Below are 19830 nucleotides of genomic sequence, written 5' to 3'. Positions count from 1 at the left end.
TTGGCTGTTTCACACTCAGAATGGCTTTCTGTAAGGAGGGGAGATGCATATGCATTTACACCCACCGCCTCCCCTCCAAATTAAGTGCAGTAGCTCTGCTTCTTACCTGTGTTTCAAACTGGGCTTACTCGTGAGGTTTTTGTGTGTGTGTGTGTGTGAAGGAAGGATTTCTCTTGTTAGAAGGGAAAAAGAGCAGGAAGAGCACTAGCTTTGGAACAAGGGGATATGATGCTGAGGGGGCTGACAACTTTCCACTTTGGGATATTTAAGACTAATGGGAAAAGCCTGTTGTCTGCTAGAGAACATTCTTTTTGACTCCACTGCAGAGATGTGCCATGAACCCCCCCACACACACACACACCGGTTTTCTGAAAGGAGCCCTACTCTGAAGCTCATCTTCACCTGTGACTGTGACAGCATCTCTACATTGCAGTTGCGTTGTAAGGAAACCAAGGGACATAGTATGTTCTTCTGGGGGACGCAGGGAGCATGAAAGGAGATGCCAGGTCCACCGGTCAGTATGTGCTTAGGACTCATTAGCATCCTACCCTCTCCCCTTGAAAACAAAGCAGAAAGTTGCATTTATTCACATGTGTGGGACTAAGAGTGGTGACAGTGTTTTCCACACATTTGCACCCATGGCAAGAGGATGGCAACCCATCCCAAGACCGATGAAGCCAGTCACTGTAAGACAGTCCCAAGTATGAATTCTCTGCCTGCATTCTATGTTCTCTAGGTTCCACGAGGGCCAACGAGGCTCCAGAAAACTTGTCCTGCCCACCCTCCCATCACTGGACAGTCCCATTGCTCCTGAGAATCCCTCTCAGACTCCGCAGTGTCCCTCCCTCCCTCCCTCCCTGCTGGCAAAAGCTAAGCACGAGCCCTCACACTCTAAGGTGTGGAAACTCTCTGCTCTTAGCGTGCCAGAATTCCGGGATGAAGTTCAACCCACTGAAAGGGAGTCTTTCATAATGGGAAGAGCTAACATTTATTCAATGGACAGACATACGGAACACGTGATCAGTCACCGTAAAGCAGCACGACGTCAGCCTGCTCATGTTATTCCCAGATGTCCTTGAATAAGTGACAATTTACACAATGTTGCATTAAATGCCTATTAAGAAGATAATCACAGCTGGTGACATATTAAAAAAAGCAAACCCAGAATGCGAGGACTGATGGCAGCAGAGCCTGTGGGAACAGGTGCCAAGCTGCAGCAAGCGCTGGCTGGGCAGCTCCCCGGCGATGCTCGTGGCAGCGAGGACCACGCTCAGCAGGCCGCCCGATGGCCAGTTCTACCAGGCTCCAGAAATTCATTTTCCAACTCCCAGACTGACTTCTCTATTCCTAAATGAAGAATGAGCCCAACAAATGATGAAATACGGACTGTGAGCCCAAATATTTGGAGGCATGGATGCGGCAAACCCTCACTTCATCAACTGCACAGAGAAACCTCTAGAAGACGGGCAAAGATGAAGAAAGTTTTCCTTGAGCAGAACATAAACACGTACAAATCCCGGAACAGCTCTGGTGTCCACAAATACCGCTGCCGCAAAGACACGCAGTCTTCAAAAGCGTGGTGAGGAAGAGGACGGCAGAGCCGGGCTACTTCTTCATCTCCAAAATGGCGCTTCCTGGCCCGCGGTGCTTGGCGCTGCAGATGCCGCAGAACTGCGCAGGAGAGTTCTGCAAAGGTCATTCACAGACACAGATTTTTAAAAAGAGGGCGCTTTCTACTCTCCTGTTCAGAAATACTTTATGGGAGCAGTGGTGGGGGCGGGGAGCTATGAAACACCACTCCTCCTCCCGGAGGTTTTGCTGGGTCACACAGGATTCTGTCTACACCAGCTGTTACTGTGATGCAGACGATACCCCAAAGCAAAACACGTGTCCTGGGGGGACACGGGAACAGGACCCTAAAAACAGCAGTGTCCTGCTGCAGAACTCAGGTTGAGAAAGTTCTACAAACTGGTTCTCACTGTATGTCATGTCAGCATAGCTTGACAGTCATCGATTTTACCTAAACGAATTCCCTTGGTGAGTAGGCTTTTATGATGTCCAGCACAGTAACCCCCCTATATCCTTGGGGAGTAAGTTCCAAGGCCCCCCAGTGGCTGCCTGAAACCCCAGACAGTACCAAGCCCTAAATATGCTCGGCTTTCTCTATGCAGACCTACGTACGAGAAATGAGGCCCAGGAAGAGATTACTGGACAGTTGTGACCCCCCCCCATACTGTGACAGAGGTTCTGCAGCTGTGGTTTGTCTGGCTCCTGCCGGACCCCCTCTTGTGGTGAGAGAGGAGAGGCGTGCATGCTGAGAGGGAGGGAGGGAAGGAGGGAGGCAGGTGAGCTCGGTGCAGCCACTCCGGACAACCTGGCCGTTGGTCAGGAAGAGGATCATGTGTTTGCAGAGCACGACTAACCGTCACGGTAATGGACACCACGGATGGGGGGGGCTACTGGACAGGAAATGACGCATTCGAAAAATACTTTCATTTCCCTCATGTGCTAGACAACGAATCCTGAGAAGCCACAGGACGATGGGGACACTTCTGAGTGCGTCCTCCCGACTGCAGCGAGCTCTGTGGCGTCGGGCTGCCAGGCGGCCAACTCACTGTGCTGGGCCCGGGCAGGCACTCCTTGTGGAACATGTGGCGGCAGTGGAAGACCAGCACGCTGAAGGGCTTGGCGGCATCTGCGGGGGGGGCAGAGACACGAGCACTCAGGGCAACAAGCAGATCGGGAACTGGAACCCATCCTGCCTGAAGTCCCGCTGCAGTTTAATTTTCCCACAATACGCTGCCTCAGGAGGATTACGTGGTCACTGGTACCCCCCAACCCCCGTCTCAAGGGGGGTGTGATCGGATGCAAAGTGGGGACTACGGTGGGGATGCTGAGTCACAGATCCCGTGCCTGGCCTCCCTGTCAGTGACGAGTACCACCAAGGGACCACCTCACCGCAAATGCAAGCACAGGTAGTGTAAAAATTAGATCAGTCTGTGCACGCCCTCCTCCCTTCCCTAGACCCTCAGACACCAGAAAACCACCCTATGCTCAAGCCCACTTTGTGGCTTTAGGAAAATGCTCCAGCTGGCTTCTGGCCTTGGCCGAGCCGTTCAGCGGCGTCCAGGCACAGCCGTTCACCCCCGCGTCTGCACTGCTGGTCAGACACGACCGGAAACCAGGACGGAAGCTCCCCACTGCGGCTGTCAACATGAATACTTACATCCAAGCCTAGTTCCTGCAGGAAAGACCCCGACTGGAACGACGTCTGTCCCGGTCCTGCTCTATAATCCCGTAAAGCTAAGTATATCGTACATCAGCTAGCTCTTTCAGTACCCCTCTATGCTGAATTTACATTAAAAACACTCTTTGCATCCCAGTAACTATGCTTTGCTTTCTACTTTCAAATTATGGAATTTCCTCTTCTGTCCTGTCCTTACATAAGGTGCTTTGATTACACAGGATGATATATAGATCTACCAACTACAAATAAACACATGCTAATGTTCGAATTAGATGGCAAGTAGTAGGTTTCTGGTGAAATGTGGGAAAATTAGGTGCCTTGAACCATATAGCAGAGCAAGTTTGAAGAAAAGGGGAAGCTACACACGGTTCTTCTACCTTGGAATTTAAGCATTGTCAATGGTAGATTTTCCACTCTGTTTTACCCTAAAGCCATGGTATCTCACACAATGGCCCCTGACGTAGCATCCACACCACGTGGGAACGTGTTAGAACTGCAAATTCTGGGGTCCCGCACCTCTTGGGGTGGGACCAGCATCTGGGCTCTACCTCCTAGGTAATGCAGACTCCCTGCCGGGTGAGCACCTCAGCTTTCAAGAAGGGCAGTACCAGCGTGCAACTGAGGACAGCTGTGGGCTGAAATTCTCCTCTAAAATGGGTTATTCCAAAAGCTATATAATAATTAGTTAACGTCAAAGTTTTAATTCTACTCCTCATGAACCCACATTTGGGGATGACCCCCCTCCCAACCACCTCACCTGATGGAAGAATAGGGGAAAGGCACGATTCACAGATGTTCTCCTCTGCAAGGAAACACACACACTTGGGATCACACAGTATTTCTATTTGCTCTGTCTATTCTGAAAGCAAAGCATGTGATTCCAGTAGAGTTATTTCAATTTTACCCACCATCGACCAGAACGCCTTTCATTTGAGTTCGGTGCATTTTCTTCAGTAAGGACAAAGAGTCTGCCACGAGAATCTTCTTGCAGCCTTCACGAAGCAGAATCTAATACATACATTGTAAGAAAAAGCCATTTTTAAAAGACTGAAATAACGGGGCAAACCCTCTTACTGGGGATTCAGAACATGGGTGTGTTTGAAATCGTCCAATGAGGCACTCACCCTTGCCTGTCCCTGGTACGCTTTTCCCTCCAAACCCACCTTTCCAGCCTCCATTCGGTCACCACTGCACGTATGTGGTGCTTGTGAAATTAAATACAAATTGCAGTCTGGCAAGGAAGGCTGTGGTAACCAACCCTAACATCATCTTACAGAGCTTCCTAATGCGGACTCTCTGGCAGTTGGGCCCCTAAGTGACCTGCTCGTTCCAACCTCCAGATCTTTGCCCAGGATGGAAAACCTGCTATCCCCAAATCCTCCATTTGATAAATCCCTCTCTACTACACTAATCTATCCTGGGTCCCTATCATGTACAAGGAACAGGGCACAGAGAAACTAAACAGATGTGATTTCTGTCCTAAATCCCCTCTGCTATAATTCCTCTTTTCTTCCAACCCAAACTGTTGAGCATAGTGCTAAGAATGTAAAGTGTCCCTGGTAACCGTCAATCTGGTGACTCTTAAGCGGCTGACAACTGAAAAATGACCACTGATAACATTGTTACAAGATTCATTTTCTTCACCCTAGTACTGCACTTTCTGTTGCTTTATGCATTTTTCCTGTGATGCTGTCCGCTTAATTCTGAATTTTCTCCCACCCTGCCTGGAGAATTAGGAGCAGCCGCAACACTGTAGCAGCTTCGGAAGTCAGGATGCAGAGGGCAGGCTGCCGTGCCCGGTTGGCACCGACTCTGTGTTCCAGAGCCAGGGCGGGATGCAGACAAAGACGGCCCACCTGCTTTCAGCGAGGACACAGCGCCGAGAGGCAACCCACCCTACGTTCCACTCCATTCTGCTGGCCCCAGGGTGACTTCCAGCCTGTTCTGGGTTTTCTCAGGTGTTTTATTAGACACTAGGAGAGGCTGTGTGAGGTGTGCTTAAGCTAGATGCTTTTTTTTTTTTTTTTTAACGAGAACTAGTTGCTTTTCGAAGAGGGAGGTGCTCAAGGCCTGAAGGGCACAGAGGCTCTCTGTCGCACTGTGGCCCGCTCTTCTGGCCCGATGGCTCTTACTGCACGTGTCTCTGGGCACTCACTCGTAGTATTTTCTAGGAAAAACTTGAGTATTCAGAGACACACAGCCAGAAGGGAAAACACACAAATACTGCTTGGTATGTGACTTTCTACTTCATCTGATCCAAGTCCAAGGCCCCCAAATCAGAAAAATACAAAAACGTTTTCATTTACATGATGCCAGACAGGTAGCTATACCAAAAAAAAGTGACTACCCCCTGTGGGAAAGAGCCATTTCTTCCCTAAAACCTGTAGTGATCTGAAGGCAACCAGAAACAGAGAGAGAAAGACGGTATATGAACACTGTACCATTATCCGGGTATTGCTTTCAGTCAGACAAGGCATTTGGTTAACTATGGATTATTCCCTGAAGCAACCATCAGTGACTCATGAAAAACGTGCTGTAGTTATCACTTTATCATCGATTTCACCCTTAAAAGTTCATACTTGGTACTTTCCACAAAAGTCTTTTTTTCTTTTAAAGATTTATTTGAGAGCGAGCGCGTGCGTGCATGCGTGCGCACGGGAGGTGGGGAGGGGCAGAGGAGAGAGAGAATCCCAAGCCGACTCCCGGCTGAGCACAGAGCCCAACGCAGGGCTCGATCTCACCACCTGGAGATCATGACCTGAGCCGAAACCAGGAGTCGGATGCTTAACCGACTGAACCACCCAGGCACCCCCGACGGCCCTTATTAAAACACTGATGGCGGAGTCAAAATCAGTCCTCTTCAACCCTCTCTGACCTTCACATTCATGATTCCTGACAACTTCTGTCTTCTGAGGTCACCATACACAGCCTGCTCCCTCTGTGGATGCTCACCTTCCACGGTCTCCTTTCCAGCCTTGCAAACTTGCTGTTATTCACACACTTGGGGCACACGCACGCTCTCCTTCCATCCAGGTCTTTATGACCAGAATGGCATTGAATCACCGCCACTCACATTCTGAATACCATCCGCCATTACTTTCTGCTACGTTTCATTTTAAAATGTGAAATACCGTTGGGGCGCCTGGGTGGCTCAGTCGGTTAAGTGTCCAACTCTTGATTTTGGCTCAGGTCACGATCTCCAGGTTGTGGGATCGAGCCCTGCGTCAGGCTCTGCCCTCAGCACAGAGTCTGCTTGAAGTTCTCTCCCTCCCTCTGCCCCTCCCCCTGCTTGCATGCACTCTCTAAATAAAGCTTTAAAAACAAGTATGAAGTACTGCAAACACACAGCATACAACACTTCACTCTCTTCCACTTAGGTTGAACAGATCTGTTAAGATGTTACCATGTGCTTCGGATTAATTTCAGAACAAACAATCTTGTGCCTTTCCTCCTCCTCAGTAAACACAACTTCAACTTTGTTCAGTGGGTGTCCAACTAAAATAGGCAGCTGGCTCGAGTTCCTGCCACAGATCTGGGCAGTGAGAGAAACCTGGGAGGCTGGGAAGCCATCCTTTGCAAAACTACTGGACAGTCTTAAAAAATTAAGCATATACCTGCTCCATGACCCAGCAGTTTCACTCATAGGTACTTACCCAAGATGAAAAGCAGGTCCTCAAAAGAACTGTATGAAAATGTCCTTTGCAACTTTATCCTTAATAGCCCTAGACTGGAAACAGCCTAAATGTTCATCTACAGGAGAATATACCTCCAGGTCGCTGCCTCATGGCCACAAACTAGAGGCTGTATCTCCAGGCCTCACATCCACATTCCCAGGCAGGAAGATGTGGGAAGCAAAGGGCTTTTTTTTTTTTTTTTTTCCCCCTGATGAGGCTTTGCTTTATTATTTGGGAAAGTGGTTATACTATTTTTACATCCCCACATATTAAAATTTAGTATCTGATACCCTCCTTATTCTTCTTGGATAATCTTAGCCATTTGCTTTTTACATAAATTTAGAACCGTAAAAAGTTCTTTGGGGGTTTTGATTAGAATTTTATCAAACATATAGATGATGATTACTTTAGAATTCATGACGTTTATGATATACACATTCAATAATTACATGGTCAGATTCAGTTTGCTAATGATTTATGTAGACTTTGCATTTGTGTTACAGAAACAGGGCTCTAATTGTCTCATCCGATGCTGGAAAGGTTAGACCAGCATCCCGTGAGGAACTGAGGAGCTTCTCCATTCTGTTCTCTGGAAAAGTTGATGTAAAATAGGGGCTGCCTGGGCTTTTGTTTTGTCTGTTTTTTAGGCTTTATTCCTTATTTGTTCAGATGAGCAGGAAAGCAGTCTTCAAGATGTTGGTTTCTCTCTAATGAATGTTATTGCCCTTCCAGTCACTGACTCAACACGGCAGGGCTGGGACACCTCCCAGCATCCTCCTCCTCTTCCTTAAAGCTGATGGGACCTCAGGTGTTACTTCCGTCCATCGTGTCCTGAGGAAAGACTGCGTTTCTCACCCCCCTCTGCTGGGTAAAGGTGTTGTCCCTCCCTCCTCCCCGCCAGGTCCTGGTTGAAAGGTCAACTACAAAACATATTTGGGGATTGCCTGTTTTTTTAAAAGTCTGATGAAACTAACCTCTGAAGTTGACTGTGGAATAGTACTTTTATTGTGGCTTTATGTTTTGACTACTTATTTAACGACTATAGGTCTATCTGCTCTTGAGAAAATGTTGGTAATTTATATTTTCCTAGAAAATTGAGTTTTCAAATATACGGATATAAAATTGTAGCATTTACTTAGTTTTTAAGTCTTGTCTACACCTTTAGTTATGTTCTCCCATGTTTGTTCCTAAAATATATATGTCTTCTTTTTCTTGATCAGCTTTGTTAGAGGTTTTCCTATTAGTCTTTTGATTCTCTCCTCCACAAGTCCTGTGGTTGAGGACGTGTGTATTCTAACCACTGTTAACCACTCTTATTTTCTTTTTGAGATTTTATTTATTTGAGAGGGTGAGTGAGCAAGTGAGCACACAAGTGGGGGCAGAGAGAGAAGGAGAAGCAGACTCCGTGCTGAGCAGGGAGCCCAACTCAGGACTCGATCCCAGGACCCTGAGATCATGTCCTGAGCCAAAGGCAGACGTTTGACCGACTGAGCCACCCAAGCGCCCCTGTTAACCACTCTTGTATCTTCTATCTCTTAATTACTCTGCTGCATACTAAACAATGTCATCAGATCTTCCAGTTAATTCTCCCTTTCAGCCAATCTACTATTGGCCTTGCACTGAATATTGATAATTTAAATGAATACACACATAATTTCAAAGAGTTCTATTTGGTTACTTCCCAGGTATTCCTATTTTCTATCATATTGTTCTACTTTTTATTACGGGGTCTATTTTGTCTTTCATGTCTTTGTTTTAAATGGACTTATTAATAACACGTTTGAGACTGATCTTGTTTTCCAGTTCTTGGAAATACTAAGATTGTCATATCATTTTTCATTCTTCTGTGTAATCTATATCTCAAATTAGAATCTATATCTCCTATTAGAATTTCACCAAGGTAAGTAAACCAGTGGTCTCTTCTTTCCTCAACTTCATAATGGCATCAAGCTTTCATCTCAAAAAGTACTTGTGGGCATTGCGGGCAAGTACAATATTATCTTTCAGAGATTCATTTCTCTTATGGGACTTCTTATTTTTTTCTTCCCACCAACTCTTGTTTTCTTATCATTACACTGTTTTCTCCATAGTGCAAAGCTTTTCAGCATTACCTTTATCCTTTTATCCTCATCATTTTCAAGTCAGCCAGTTGTAGGGTCTATAATCAATCTGTTATAAGCATACCTTGTTGTATTGTAAATTTAAGAATGTAATTATAAGATAGCTGTTGAAAACCAGCATGAGACTCTAGATTCTCCCTCTTTTTCCTTATTTCTCTGTAGTTCATCATCGATGATAATCCCAATGAAAAGCAAAAAGCACCAAACTCACTGATATTTTATAAAGCAATAAAAAACTGTACATCAGTGAAGTTATTATGTTCATTAGAAACAGCTGCTGTGGGGAAAATGCCATAAAAAATTGCAGAGTTTCTGAAATTTTTATTTTAAAAGATTCTTTGAATGTTGAACTTTTTGCTGACATTGCCTTGTTCATACTGCAGTGCTTATCATCACAACTACAAACAGCAGATAGTTACCTGGGTTTATAAGCCCCAGTATGATACAAGAGCTAACCTGGGAAACCACTTTACCTAATTTCTAATCTATCATATAGGCTATGATGCTATGGGATCTGAATTCTAATTGAAAAGCTTTGCTTTTTGTTGGGATTATCATCGAAGATGATGAACTGCAGAGAAATAAGGAACGGCTCTAAGGTCTCCTGTTGGAGCTCAAAAGCAGTATTACAAATACAACCACATCTGAATTTATGACAGCACAAAGCACACAGGTGCCAGACTGACTGAAGAAGCTACAGTGGTTGCCACAGGCCACCTAGGTCACCTGAAGGCTGTGATAAGGCCAAACAGAAACAATCTGAAAGGGAAAAAAAAAACATTTTAAAAGTTTATTTCAGGGATCTATAAATTTAAAAAGTACCTCTTAGAAGAAATTAAGAGCTTATGTACTGTGAATGAGAAGAAACCCATCTGAGTCCAAAAAAAAGTAGGTAAGAAAGAAGTCACTATTTCCTCTTAATTCATCTGTCTCTGGATTTCAAAGTAGAGAGAAGAGGAACAATACAGAAATATGGCACGACCTAAAGGCCTGTTTCTGAAATGACTCCATTAAGAACTTGAGACACAGAAGATACTTTAGAGATCACCTAATCTTGAGGTTCCTGAATGTCAAATGTCAGTGCATAGACTGGTGCTGGGCTGAGTGTAAGAAATCTCAAGGTGATTTAAGGACATAGTCCCCAAGTCCTGTCCGCTCCCACCCCCCACCCCCCCACCGCCCAAAGAGTCTAATCTAGCAGATCTGGGGTGGTACCTGAAACAAAGTAATTTTTTTAAAAATTTAGATAATTCTGGTGTGGAGTCAGGCTTGACAAACACGGACTTAATCTAATGGGAAAATTGCGACCCAGAAAGGTTGGGTGCCCTCCCGAAGGTCAGCAGGCTTGCTGATGGGAAAGCCAGGCCTGGAGTCCAGCTCTGCAAACATCGTGTCCACTGCTCTTCAGAGACAACAGGCTGCCTGTTCGAGCCTGTGTAGTCCTCTGCTGGCGTACCCTGCTGGGACAAGGAATGCCTCTCCAGAGACCACGGAACAACCGGCGGTCTACACAAGACGTAGGCAGAGGATCTGGCCTCAAACCCAGTTCATCACTTTCCCAGACAGGCCAATCCTTTAACCCCCTGAGACAGTCTTCCCATGTGTGAGACTTCCTAACGACCACCATGGAGATGAAATGCCTGTCTCCGAAGGCCAGAAGAACAAAGATGCTGGAATTCTTAAGGGGAAAAAGTACGAAACCAGAAAGGGATATAAATGCTAAATTTATAAGTAAAAATATTTTAAAAATATGAAGTATAAAAATAAATTTAAAGCATAAAAATAATTTGGAAACTGTTGTCAGTTTAATGTAAATACTGAAATGTCATTTATACCATGCTATTTGGCAAATAATTTTTTTCAAAATAACAAATGCTAGCTGTTCTTGAAATCAGGCCTAGAAACTAAAATGTTTCTATCATACTTTATAAAGTATGATAAGGGCTACTTTTATCTAACTGACTTCATGAAGCTTTTAAAATTTGTTGAGTAATTATACTAACAGTGTAAGAAGGTATAAAAATATATGAAAATAAATTCAGAAACTTCAACATTGAAATCCCAGTTGAGGACCTATTTTCCTTCACTTTAATGATGTCACAGACCTCTAACACGACTCATGTTAAAATTCAGTTGAAGAAAGTTTTTGCATTTTAGGAAACCTAAACCTTTAAAACCAGAAGAGAGACTGATTTAAAGTTTTTTCCCACAGCTTTTCCTGCCTTCTGTTTCCAATTGGCTTTTAGCTAGTAGAAAGCTCCCAAAGCCATTTTCAGTGCCCCAAGTATGTTTTCCAGTGCTGCATGCTTTATCGTAAATCTCCCCGAAAGAGAGATTCCCAATGCATATTAGCAAAAGGTCCCAAGAAGCCCTTTCCCTGACATCTGACCATGGATCCTTAGGTTTGCTGAATGGTTCCTAACAGCCCCCTGGGTTCCTTCCCTGCAGAGGAGGTTCCAGGTTCTCACAAATTCATTCAAACCTGGAAAATTTCCCCCCAGTTTTGGGAATTAACAGGGTTGGCCATTTTTTATCCTGTGAGAACATGTGAAAATCAACTATACTTTCATGGAACAAACAAAAGAGACCAGAGTAAAAAATACGTATGTGAAACCTTTCTGGAAATTTCAAGACGCTCTATATTTTTTATAGTGATCTCTGACAGGTGGCCCACAGAAAGAAAATAAATGGTCATTAATACAACAGTAGCCTTTTCCATAGAAAAAACTTCTAAACTGTCTCTTCATATATAAGAAGGAAGTACCCCTGGAAACTGTTTGAACCACCTGCCCAAGGTGAGCGGTTTCTCTCTGCACCTTCCAACAAGCCCTCTGAGCTGCAGCGGGGACCATGGGGGCCGTTCCCACAGGTTTTGCTGCCTTCCCTGCCGGTCCCTACCCCCGTCCCAGACGCCACTCCCCGGTCAGGGTTAATGGATCCACTGGCTGAGTAGTAACCCCCAGCCTCCTCAGCGCATCACCAACTGCACACTTCCACGTCTTAAGGTAAAGCTCTCAACATTTAAAAATATAATGAAGTGGATAAAATATTGATTTAGCAGCTGTTTTTGTGGATGATTTTTTAGTTGGAATACATCTAATAATTTATTTTTATTCCCGGCTGACTCACAACTATGCAAATTTATTCATAAAAATGAATGAACAGTGAGACCCAGTGATGCCCATGAGCCTGGTTCTCTGGATTGAGAGCCTAGTAAGAGGGATTTATTAGTTGTTTCTGTAGGCACTGTAGAGGCTGGAAAAAAAGTAAAAATTTTCAGCCTGGAGGCCAAGCTTCATGCACTTCTAAGTGGGAGGAGAGAGGAATGAGCATTTTGTCACCTTCCCTGTGGCAGAGACACCACACCTAAATGACTTCTCAACACATTCGGATTTGAAACTTCGAGCAGGTCCTGGCATACAGAGTGGTAGACAGAGCCAATGACAGGTCATCATCAAGCTCACTGACACCCAGAGCTTTAGGAGGTCGGACACTGAAACCACTTTCCCCAAAGTCCAATTCCCACCTCGGAAACAGTGCACTATTCCCACATTGCAAGCTCCCCCTGCCCCTCTGCTTGCTTATTCACCCATTCCCCTCCTACCCTCTCCTCCCTGCCCTGCTCTTTCTCTCTCCCATCACCCCTTTCCCAGGGTTGTCTGCAGACCTCCCAATTCCTCTGTTAATAAATACCTGCATATCATGAAGCTTTCTGCAGAACAGACCCTCTACCTCTGCTTTAACTAAACACCTATTTCTCTCCCAGGATCCTGACTCCCCATGAGCCCCCCTGAGGAAGGCTCTTGTCTTCCTCCACCCTGCCCGCAGGAAAACCTCTTCTCCTTCAGGCTGTACTACCCAGTAATCCAGCTCCAGTGCACGGGAGCTGAGCCTCCCAGTTCATGGAGAGTGCTGGAACCTGGCTACAGCCCTCCCACTCCCGTCCCTCAATGCCCACAAGGATGACGTGCTGCCCTCACAGTTCCTCGACAAATTCCACTCCAGTGACCCTTACCTGCCTGAACAAGCTCACCAGGACTCCATCAGAAATGTTAATGTACCAACGTCTCACTCCCAGAGCACGTTCTTGTTCCTCAACTCCGTCATTCCTTACACCTCTCACTTCTCTTCTTGAGGCCCTCTATCTTCCCCAACTTCTATTCCTTTTACCCTGCCTCTTATCTGAGTCCCCCACCCCGAGGGCAGCACCCCACCCTACCACACTGCACCCTCACAGTGGCCAGGGGCCCCACAAATCCTCATCACGATGCTCCTCTCCTTACTTAACCTGGTAACCACTTCTCTCCCTACGACGTTATCTTCTGGCTCTCCCTGCAAAATCTTTGTTTCCAGAACAGCAATTTCCTCTGTTATTAGAATGAAAACTCATTTTCAAATGAAGTTGAGAAAGAACAGTCCAAATAGTTAAAGAAATGTGCCTTAAACAGTTTCAAGTTCTATGGAAGCTACCAGCATCCTGAAAAACAGTAATTGTTAGAGTCCTTTTAAGGAAAAGATTAGGATGCTTTGTAATTAGCATATTGACTGTTTATATGAAAATAATGGGTTCCATTGCTTTTATTACAAATTCTGAATTACTACAGATAACAAAGTTGTACTAGTCTAGAAAACAGACAAAAAGTTAAATAAAATCATGTATTTCAACATGTTTTAGGCAATGGATTACTGAACAGCTTCAAGGAAATAACTGAATTATTTGCAAAACTTTTTTTAATTCCCCCCCACCCCCCAGTGGACACAATACTTAGGCTACTTAAAACTGGCTTGAGGGGTCTGACAGCCACTGTAACTACCCCTCACCCTTCCCAATGCCATGCTGTAAATGTAAATGTATAAATGTAAAATGTAAAAGTCCCTGCTCATCAAGGAGAGAAAACTTGGAGATTGTTAAAAAACTGGATGGCTTCCTTAAAGGATGAGATTTCTAGTTTCTCTACTTGATGAGCTTCCCAAATATCTGGGCCTAAATAAAATGTAACAATCCAACTGAATTCTTTATCTAAAATAACCCCAGAAATGTTTATCCACAAGTCAACTCAACTCACTCCCCATGCGGGTTTGTCCAAGAAAGGATACTTACTTGCAAATTGTAGTCTTGCAGAATTTTAACCAAGGAATCTCTCAAATTGGGGATCTCCATCCCTTCCTTAATACGGTGAATCAGGAGAATTGGGTCCACATGCGTGCCGATGTTGTTTAATAAGCCAGTAATAAATGCTGCAAGACACCACATGAAACAATTAGCACATCAGCAATGTACATAATGCAGTTTTAGGTCAAAAGGAACTCAAAACATTATTTCTTTTAAAGTAAGTGTTAAAACCATTTGCATTTCCGAATTCTCAAAAACTAACTTTCCTTTTATTTCATGATGTAAAGGAGAAGCTCCGTGAGTGAAAAAGAGCCAGAGGACAGGTGATGATTCAGAACACAGCCCGCAATGGGCAAAGGGGTGCAACTGACATTTATTGAGCATTTACACTACAGCTCAGCTGTCACACACTTTTCTCCAATATTCTGCAAGGTAGGAATGTTATTTGTCCCCATTTTACAGGCAAGGGAAATAGGCTGGTTAACTAATTCATTCCGGGCCACAGAGCTAGCAAGTTAAAAGCCCAAGTTCGCTGGCAGGGCAGACCGCAGGTCCCGGTCATGACGTGTTCCATTGCTCCCACCCTGCGTCCTTGGAGGTCTGTAAATTACAACTTTATCATGCTAAGCTAGATTCTCAAAGGTGCATGTGCACGTGACGATCTACACCTGAATTTGACTTGAGTAACATTATCCTCTTGTAGCTCTTCTGAAAAGATAGTCAGTCGTAAGAGCAATTTCTAAAACTTGAAAATCCTGAAACAGATAAGCCTTCTTCCTAAAAAAATGAAGGGAGGTGGAGGGCAGACTTTCAACCACTACTGCCGGTTTCTGAATCATTTCTAGATCTTCAAACGAGGGCTCAGGTGACCCTGTATTTCTTTCCAAAATGGCAGACGCGATGGAGGCGGCCACGGGGAGGCAGCACATACAGTCCTGGTGCCGCACGGAGGAAGCGGGCCGGGACGGAGACTAGGTACCACCACAGCAAACATCCAAAGATGGCCAATGGCCAGTGACAGTCCTAGGTTTCCATAAAAAGAGACTGGTAAGGGCTTTACATTTTCACAATAAATGCCCCTGTATCCAAACTGAAAAAAAACAAAACTAAGGTCACATTTATTCAGTTGGGGTAGAGCATGTAGGAACGCGCTTCATGGGGACAGGGTGAATGAGTATCATCAGCTTAACGACCCGTTCGTTTGCACATTCAGGCTTCTCTGCACAGGAGGAGGACTGGAAATTATTAGAATGTACCTAGCCTGTTTTGGTTATAGATACTTCACCATAGTTTTCACCCAATGCGTCTTGAGATAATTCTTACTCTAGACTTAACTAGAAGTATTGAAAGAAACAGATCTGATCGCAGATGGCTTTTCTGCTTACGTGGTTTGTCGATGGAATATAAAATCAGATCTTCCCAGAGTTCTCCATCGTCTTGCTCCTTGGCAAATTCAATTGCTTTATCAACATCATGTAATTCCTCCATGATCATCTTCAGGGCACTTCGGCTATTACCCATTCGGCCTAGCAAAGATGTGAGAAATACTTCATTCAGGATTTAGGATGTTTTAATAAATCATTTTTAAAGAAACAGCATAGCTCTTGTTTACATATCTCTTGTCTTAAAAACTAAGGCAAAAGCATATTTTCTTATGGGGCATCAGCATTTACCGTTTATAACAGTGAAATAATGATCTCCTATTTACTGGGTGTGTTCTTTGTGCTGAATACTCATTTAAGTGCTTCACATAAATTACATCATTTAACCATCACTATAATCCTATGAGGTATGCTCTACTATTATTTCTACTTTATGGAAGAGGATGCAGAAACATTAGTGACTTGCCAAGATCATACAGCTGTAATCTGAACCCAGGTCCGTCAGATTCCTACTTCCCTCTGACAGACCTATATTTCCTTTGGACACCTTCATACCCAGACATAGTTAAGACTTACAAAGGCTTTGGAGCCATTCTGTGTCTTTAAGTGGTTTTGGATTTGCTCTTTTGATACACTTTGTGCCAAACACACACTCAACTATCAGAGAGCTACCTCATTTCCTGCTCTTCCAAGATCGGGGGAAAGCCTTCCGATGACCCTCATTAAGTGAAAGTATTTACCAACTATGCTTCTATTTGGCCAATTATCTTTACACACTTGGCTCGTTGCTCTATTGGCATTTTAATGGCTTTAACAGTTTCCCTGAGCTTTTAATACAGGACATGTAGAAAGCTTTACTCAGAGGAGGGACAGCAACTGGATCCTCCATTCTGAGCAGCCATTATCAAACGACAATAGCGGGCCTGTGACTAAAATGATATCCAATTTGTTATACCTTCTATAGCATTTTGTTTTCCCAACAAATATTATTCCCATTGTTTAGGTCTTAAAAATGGTTAATTTTTAAAATGTGTATAGGATTTTTAAATTTTTATAACTTCAAAAAAGGAGATTATGTCTCCCTTTGTAAGTTCTCTACTTGTCTACTGAGACAATAGGACATTATGACGAAAATGAACTCTACCGGAGTATTTTCTGGGAAGAGATGCTGGAGAAACACCTCATGTTCGAACTCCGTGTTTCTGCAACAAATCCCTGCACAGAGCTTCCTTAGGAAACCTCTAGGCTTCTATACTGCTTTCGTGCAAGTGGTTCATTTTGGAGGAAGGTGAAAGATAGTAAGCGGGACTTACATGGAGGCAGCACCAGAGGCCCAGGGACCACGGAGAGCTAAACGATACCAAAGGCTTCCTTCTACACTCAAAACGTCCATACTCAATTGCATTTCTCCAGTTATTTAAGGTGCGATCAGTGACAATGAACAGTATTTTCTATGAGGATGATGGTAAAATAAGCTGATAATTTTTTTAAAAAAAATGAACAAACTCGTCAACCCCTCTACAAACTCATTTGTGAGGTGTGAGCCAATACAGGCTTGTTTATTATGCAATTATTCAGATGTTATTTCAGCAGCATTTATTAAATAACGCTTCTTTCTCTATTCTTAAAGAGAACAGGCTCTATGCTTTGTGTGACTCTGGTCCATCTAAAACCTATGTCCATTCTTAGACAGTACACGACGACATTACCATAGTGTTTCTCAGCTTATAGGGACCAAAAGTAAAGCTACTTACTCAGAAGATAAACCGTCTCTTCTACAAAGTTTCTCTGTTGACAGATCTCAAGAGCCTTTAAGTAAAGCAGGGTAAAAATGTTACTATGAGTTAACAGACACGAATAAATATTAATAGATTCACTTAAACATATGAGTTTGAAAGAAAGTTTCCATTGCCTTCCTTTAAAAACAAAGTAAACAAACGAAGCACAAATCTTGGGTTTTGCTAGCAGGTGGCTGTCCTCATTCACCTCTCAGACAGGTGCCGGACTGAACACAATTTAACCAAGAACACATGGGAGGCAGCTCAGAACACTCCGGAGGCAAAGGTGGTAAGCCAGGGGCTGAAAAGGACTTTCCCACCAAGGTTTCTTTTGATGCTACTTTAGGTGTCTTCACAGCACTGTGCCCCCCCTGACTCCCCATCACTGCCTTCAGCTCCCTTTCCCTCCACTGGAATGTAAGCTCCGGGAAGGCTTTGCTGTTCACGGCCGCGTGTTCCCGGTACCGGGCAGACCGCGGCTCGGGAAACATCCGATGCATAAATAAACACACAGATGGACAGAATATTTCTATTCCTGGCTCACAGGGCTTAAGAGAAAACTCTGCTCAAGCATCTGTCAGAAGTTGAGAGTGGGAAAAACGTATCTGACCATCAAGAAGGCTCAAAAAGGAAGAGATCAAGTAAAGAAACGAGGGACTCCATAGGTGACTGCATTTCCTTGGGCATAAGAAACAAGCCACGCCGTGTTCATAAATAACTGCATATTGTAAATGAAGTGGCACACATTTACCGTACACTCCGCTGGGCACTGGAGGGTCAGGTTGGACAGAGATGCAAAAAGCGGCCACGCAGATGCTGCTGCTGACGGCAGGGGAGAGGGGTGGAGGGAAGGTGTGGAAGCAGCACGCAGTCCCCCCTCCCCCTGCCACAGGGAGCGCAGGCTCTGGGGAGGCTCACAGAGACGCAGTAACACCCAGGGCCGGGACCGGGGGCAGCGTGGAGAGAGGGCCGTGCGCAGAGACACGGGACATGGGCTCAGGGGTGGGGGTGGGGGGGGGGTCTTGTAAAAAGCTTCACAGCAGAGGTGGCATCTGAACTGGGTGCAGCATGACCAGTAAACGATCCCCAGGAAACCTCACCTCCCACCCCACCTATGTGACCTCCCTGCCACGGTGCTCCACTCTAACGTACGGCCGAGAATCTTCGAGAATCCTCGCTGTGGCCTATGAGACATCGGTGACCTGCCCTGCCTGCCACGCCTCCCTCACACCCTGCTCCCACCTCCACTGTGATCCCTCCGCCTGGAATGCTACCCTCACTCCCTACCCTCCACCCCTGATAAGTGCTTCAGGCGATTACTCCTTGGACCCCACACCACCCACTCCAGGTCCCAGAGAGCCCCCCTCGCGGCAGCCCGCATGCTTCTTCCCAACCAGTTAACGACTCCACGGCCCACGACCCCGTGGCTGGGGCCTGGCTACTTGTGTGTGTGCGGTGGGGGGGGGGGGGGGGGCTGCGGTACCTATTTCTTTAAACAGATGAGCAGGCAGAAAAGGTTTCAGGAGGAAGATCACTGGGCTGTGCAGTTGCAGTAGTCATTTACCAACAACCAGCCGGTTAATACCAGGACAACCAGGTATTACTATTACCAGGGAAATAATAGCAGGAGCTGGTTTGGGCATTTTGATTTTTGACTTAAAATTTTTGTGTAGAATATATATTTAAGTGTGTGTCTCTGGTTGGAGAGTAACAGCTAAAAGGGAGGAAAAAATGCTGATCACAGAAATCAATGCTGGGGGCCGGGGTGGGGGGAATCCTGTACCACACATAAGAAAAGGAAAGAACACCTTATTTTAGAATTACAGTGAAATTAGGGTGGAGTTTGAAGAACACAAATCATGAAAATGAGGAAGTGAGAACAAAGAAAGGTCCCAATGAGGAGGAAACTATTAATTCGATTACTTAGAAGCCTCCTCTGACAGTTATGTGGCAGAGACAGCCAAACTGTCCCCCAATATCCTTTACCCATTTCTCGAGTAGTAAGATTTTAGGTGGGTGTGTGACTGCCCAGAATCTAAAGAACCATCTCCAAGTCCCAGCCTGGCTGGGAGAGCCGTGTGATGGATGTCCCCACAGGGAGGAAACGGCAACATGGTAGCTTCTGGCAATATTCTTTAAGAAGCAAGGCCCGGCATCCCTTTGTTTTCTTATTTTTAGTCCTTTTGCCCAATCCGCCCCTGGAAACATGAATGGTATTCTCTTACACCACAAGCTGAAGGTCATACAAGGTAAGGGAACGAGAGAAGAGAGCCCAGGTCTCCAACTGCGTGGCCTGCCACCAGGACTTCCGTGGGCCAGAGAACTAAACTGCTGCCCTGTTGAAGCCACTGCTATTTGGGGAGTTTTCTCACCCATAGCTGAACCTATTCCGAACACTCAGAAAACCCTCCATTCGTTTTGATTAAAAACACGATTTACTTGGGACGCCTGGGTGGCTCAGTCGGTTGGGCGACTGCCTTCGGCTCAGGTCATGATCCTGGAGTCCCGGGATCGAG

The 19830-nt window shown here is 45.1% G+C and overlaps 1 protein-coding gene across 3 annotated transcripts in view; it reads right to left on the bottom strand.

Annotated features, from left to right (window-relative positions):
• Window positions 1-969: 969 nt before the first annotated feature.
• VPS41 (VPS41 subunit of HOPS complex) overlaps window positions 970-19830 on the bottom strand; it is a 174674-nt gene continuing 155813 nt past the window's right edge. For 2 of the 3 annotated variants that reach the window (XM_035026532.1, XM_035026531.1), the window contains 7 exons: window positions 17291-17345; window positions 15540-15680; window positions 14143-14279; window positions 4156-4255; window positions 4005-4049; window positions 2616-2695; window positions 1563-1686 (listed from right to left, as the gene is read on the bottom strand). In XM_035026532.1, coding sequence (XP_034882423.1) covers window positions 1606-1686; window positions 2616-2695; window positions 4005-4049; window positions 4156-4255; window positions 14143-14279; window positions 15540-15680; window positions 17291-17345 — 639 coding nt within the window. In that variant the 3' untranslated portion in view covers window positions 1563-1605. Of the gene's footprint in view, window positions 1687-2615; window positions 2696-4004; window positions 4050-4155; window positions 4256-14142; window positions 14280-15539; window positions 15681-17290; window positions 17346-19830 lie in introns of all 3 variants that reach the window. The other variant, XM_035026530.1, reaches the window with a different exon arrangement.

Source organism: Mirounga leonina, unplaced genomic scaffold (assembly GCF_011800145.1).
Source record: "Mirounga leonina isolate KUSES-001 unplaced genomic scaffold, KU_Mleo_1.0 Mir_199, whole genome shotgun sequence".
NCBI lineage: Eukaryota > Metazoa > Chordata > Mammalia > Carnivora > Phocidae > Mirounga > Mirounga leonina.
This window is presented reverse-complemented; position numbering and strand designations above follow the sequence as displayed.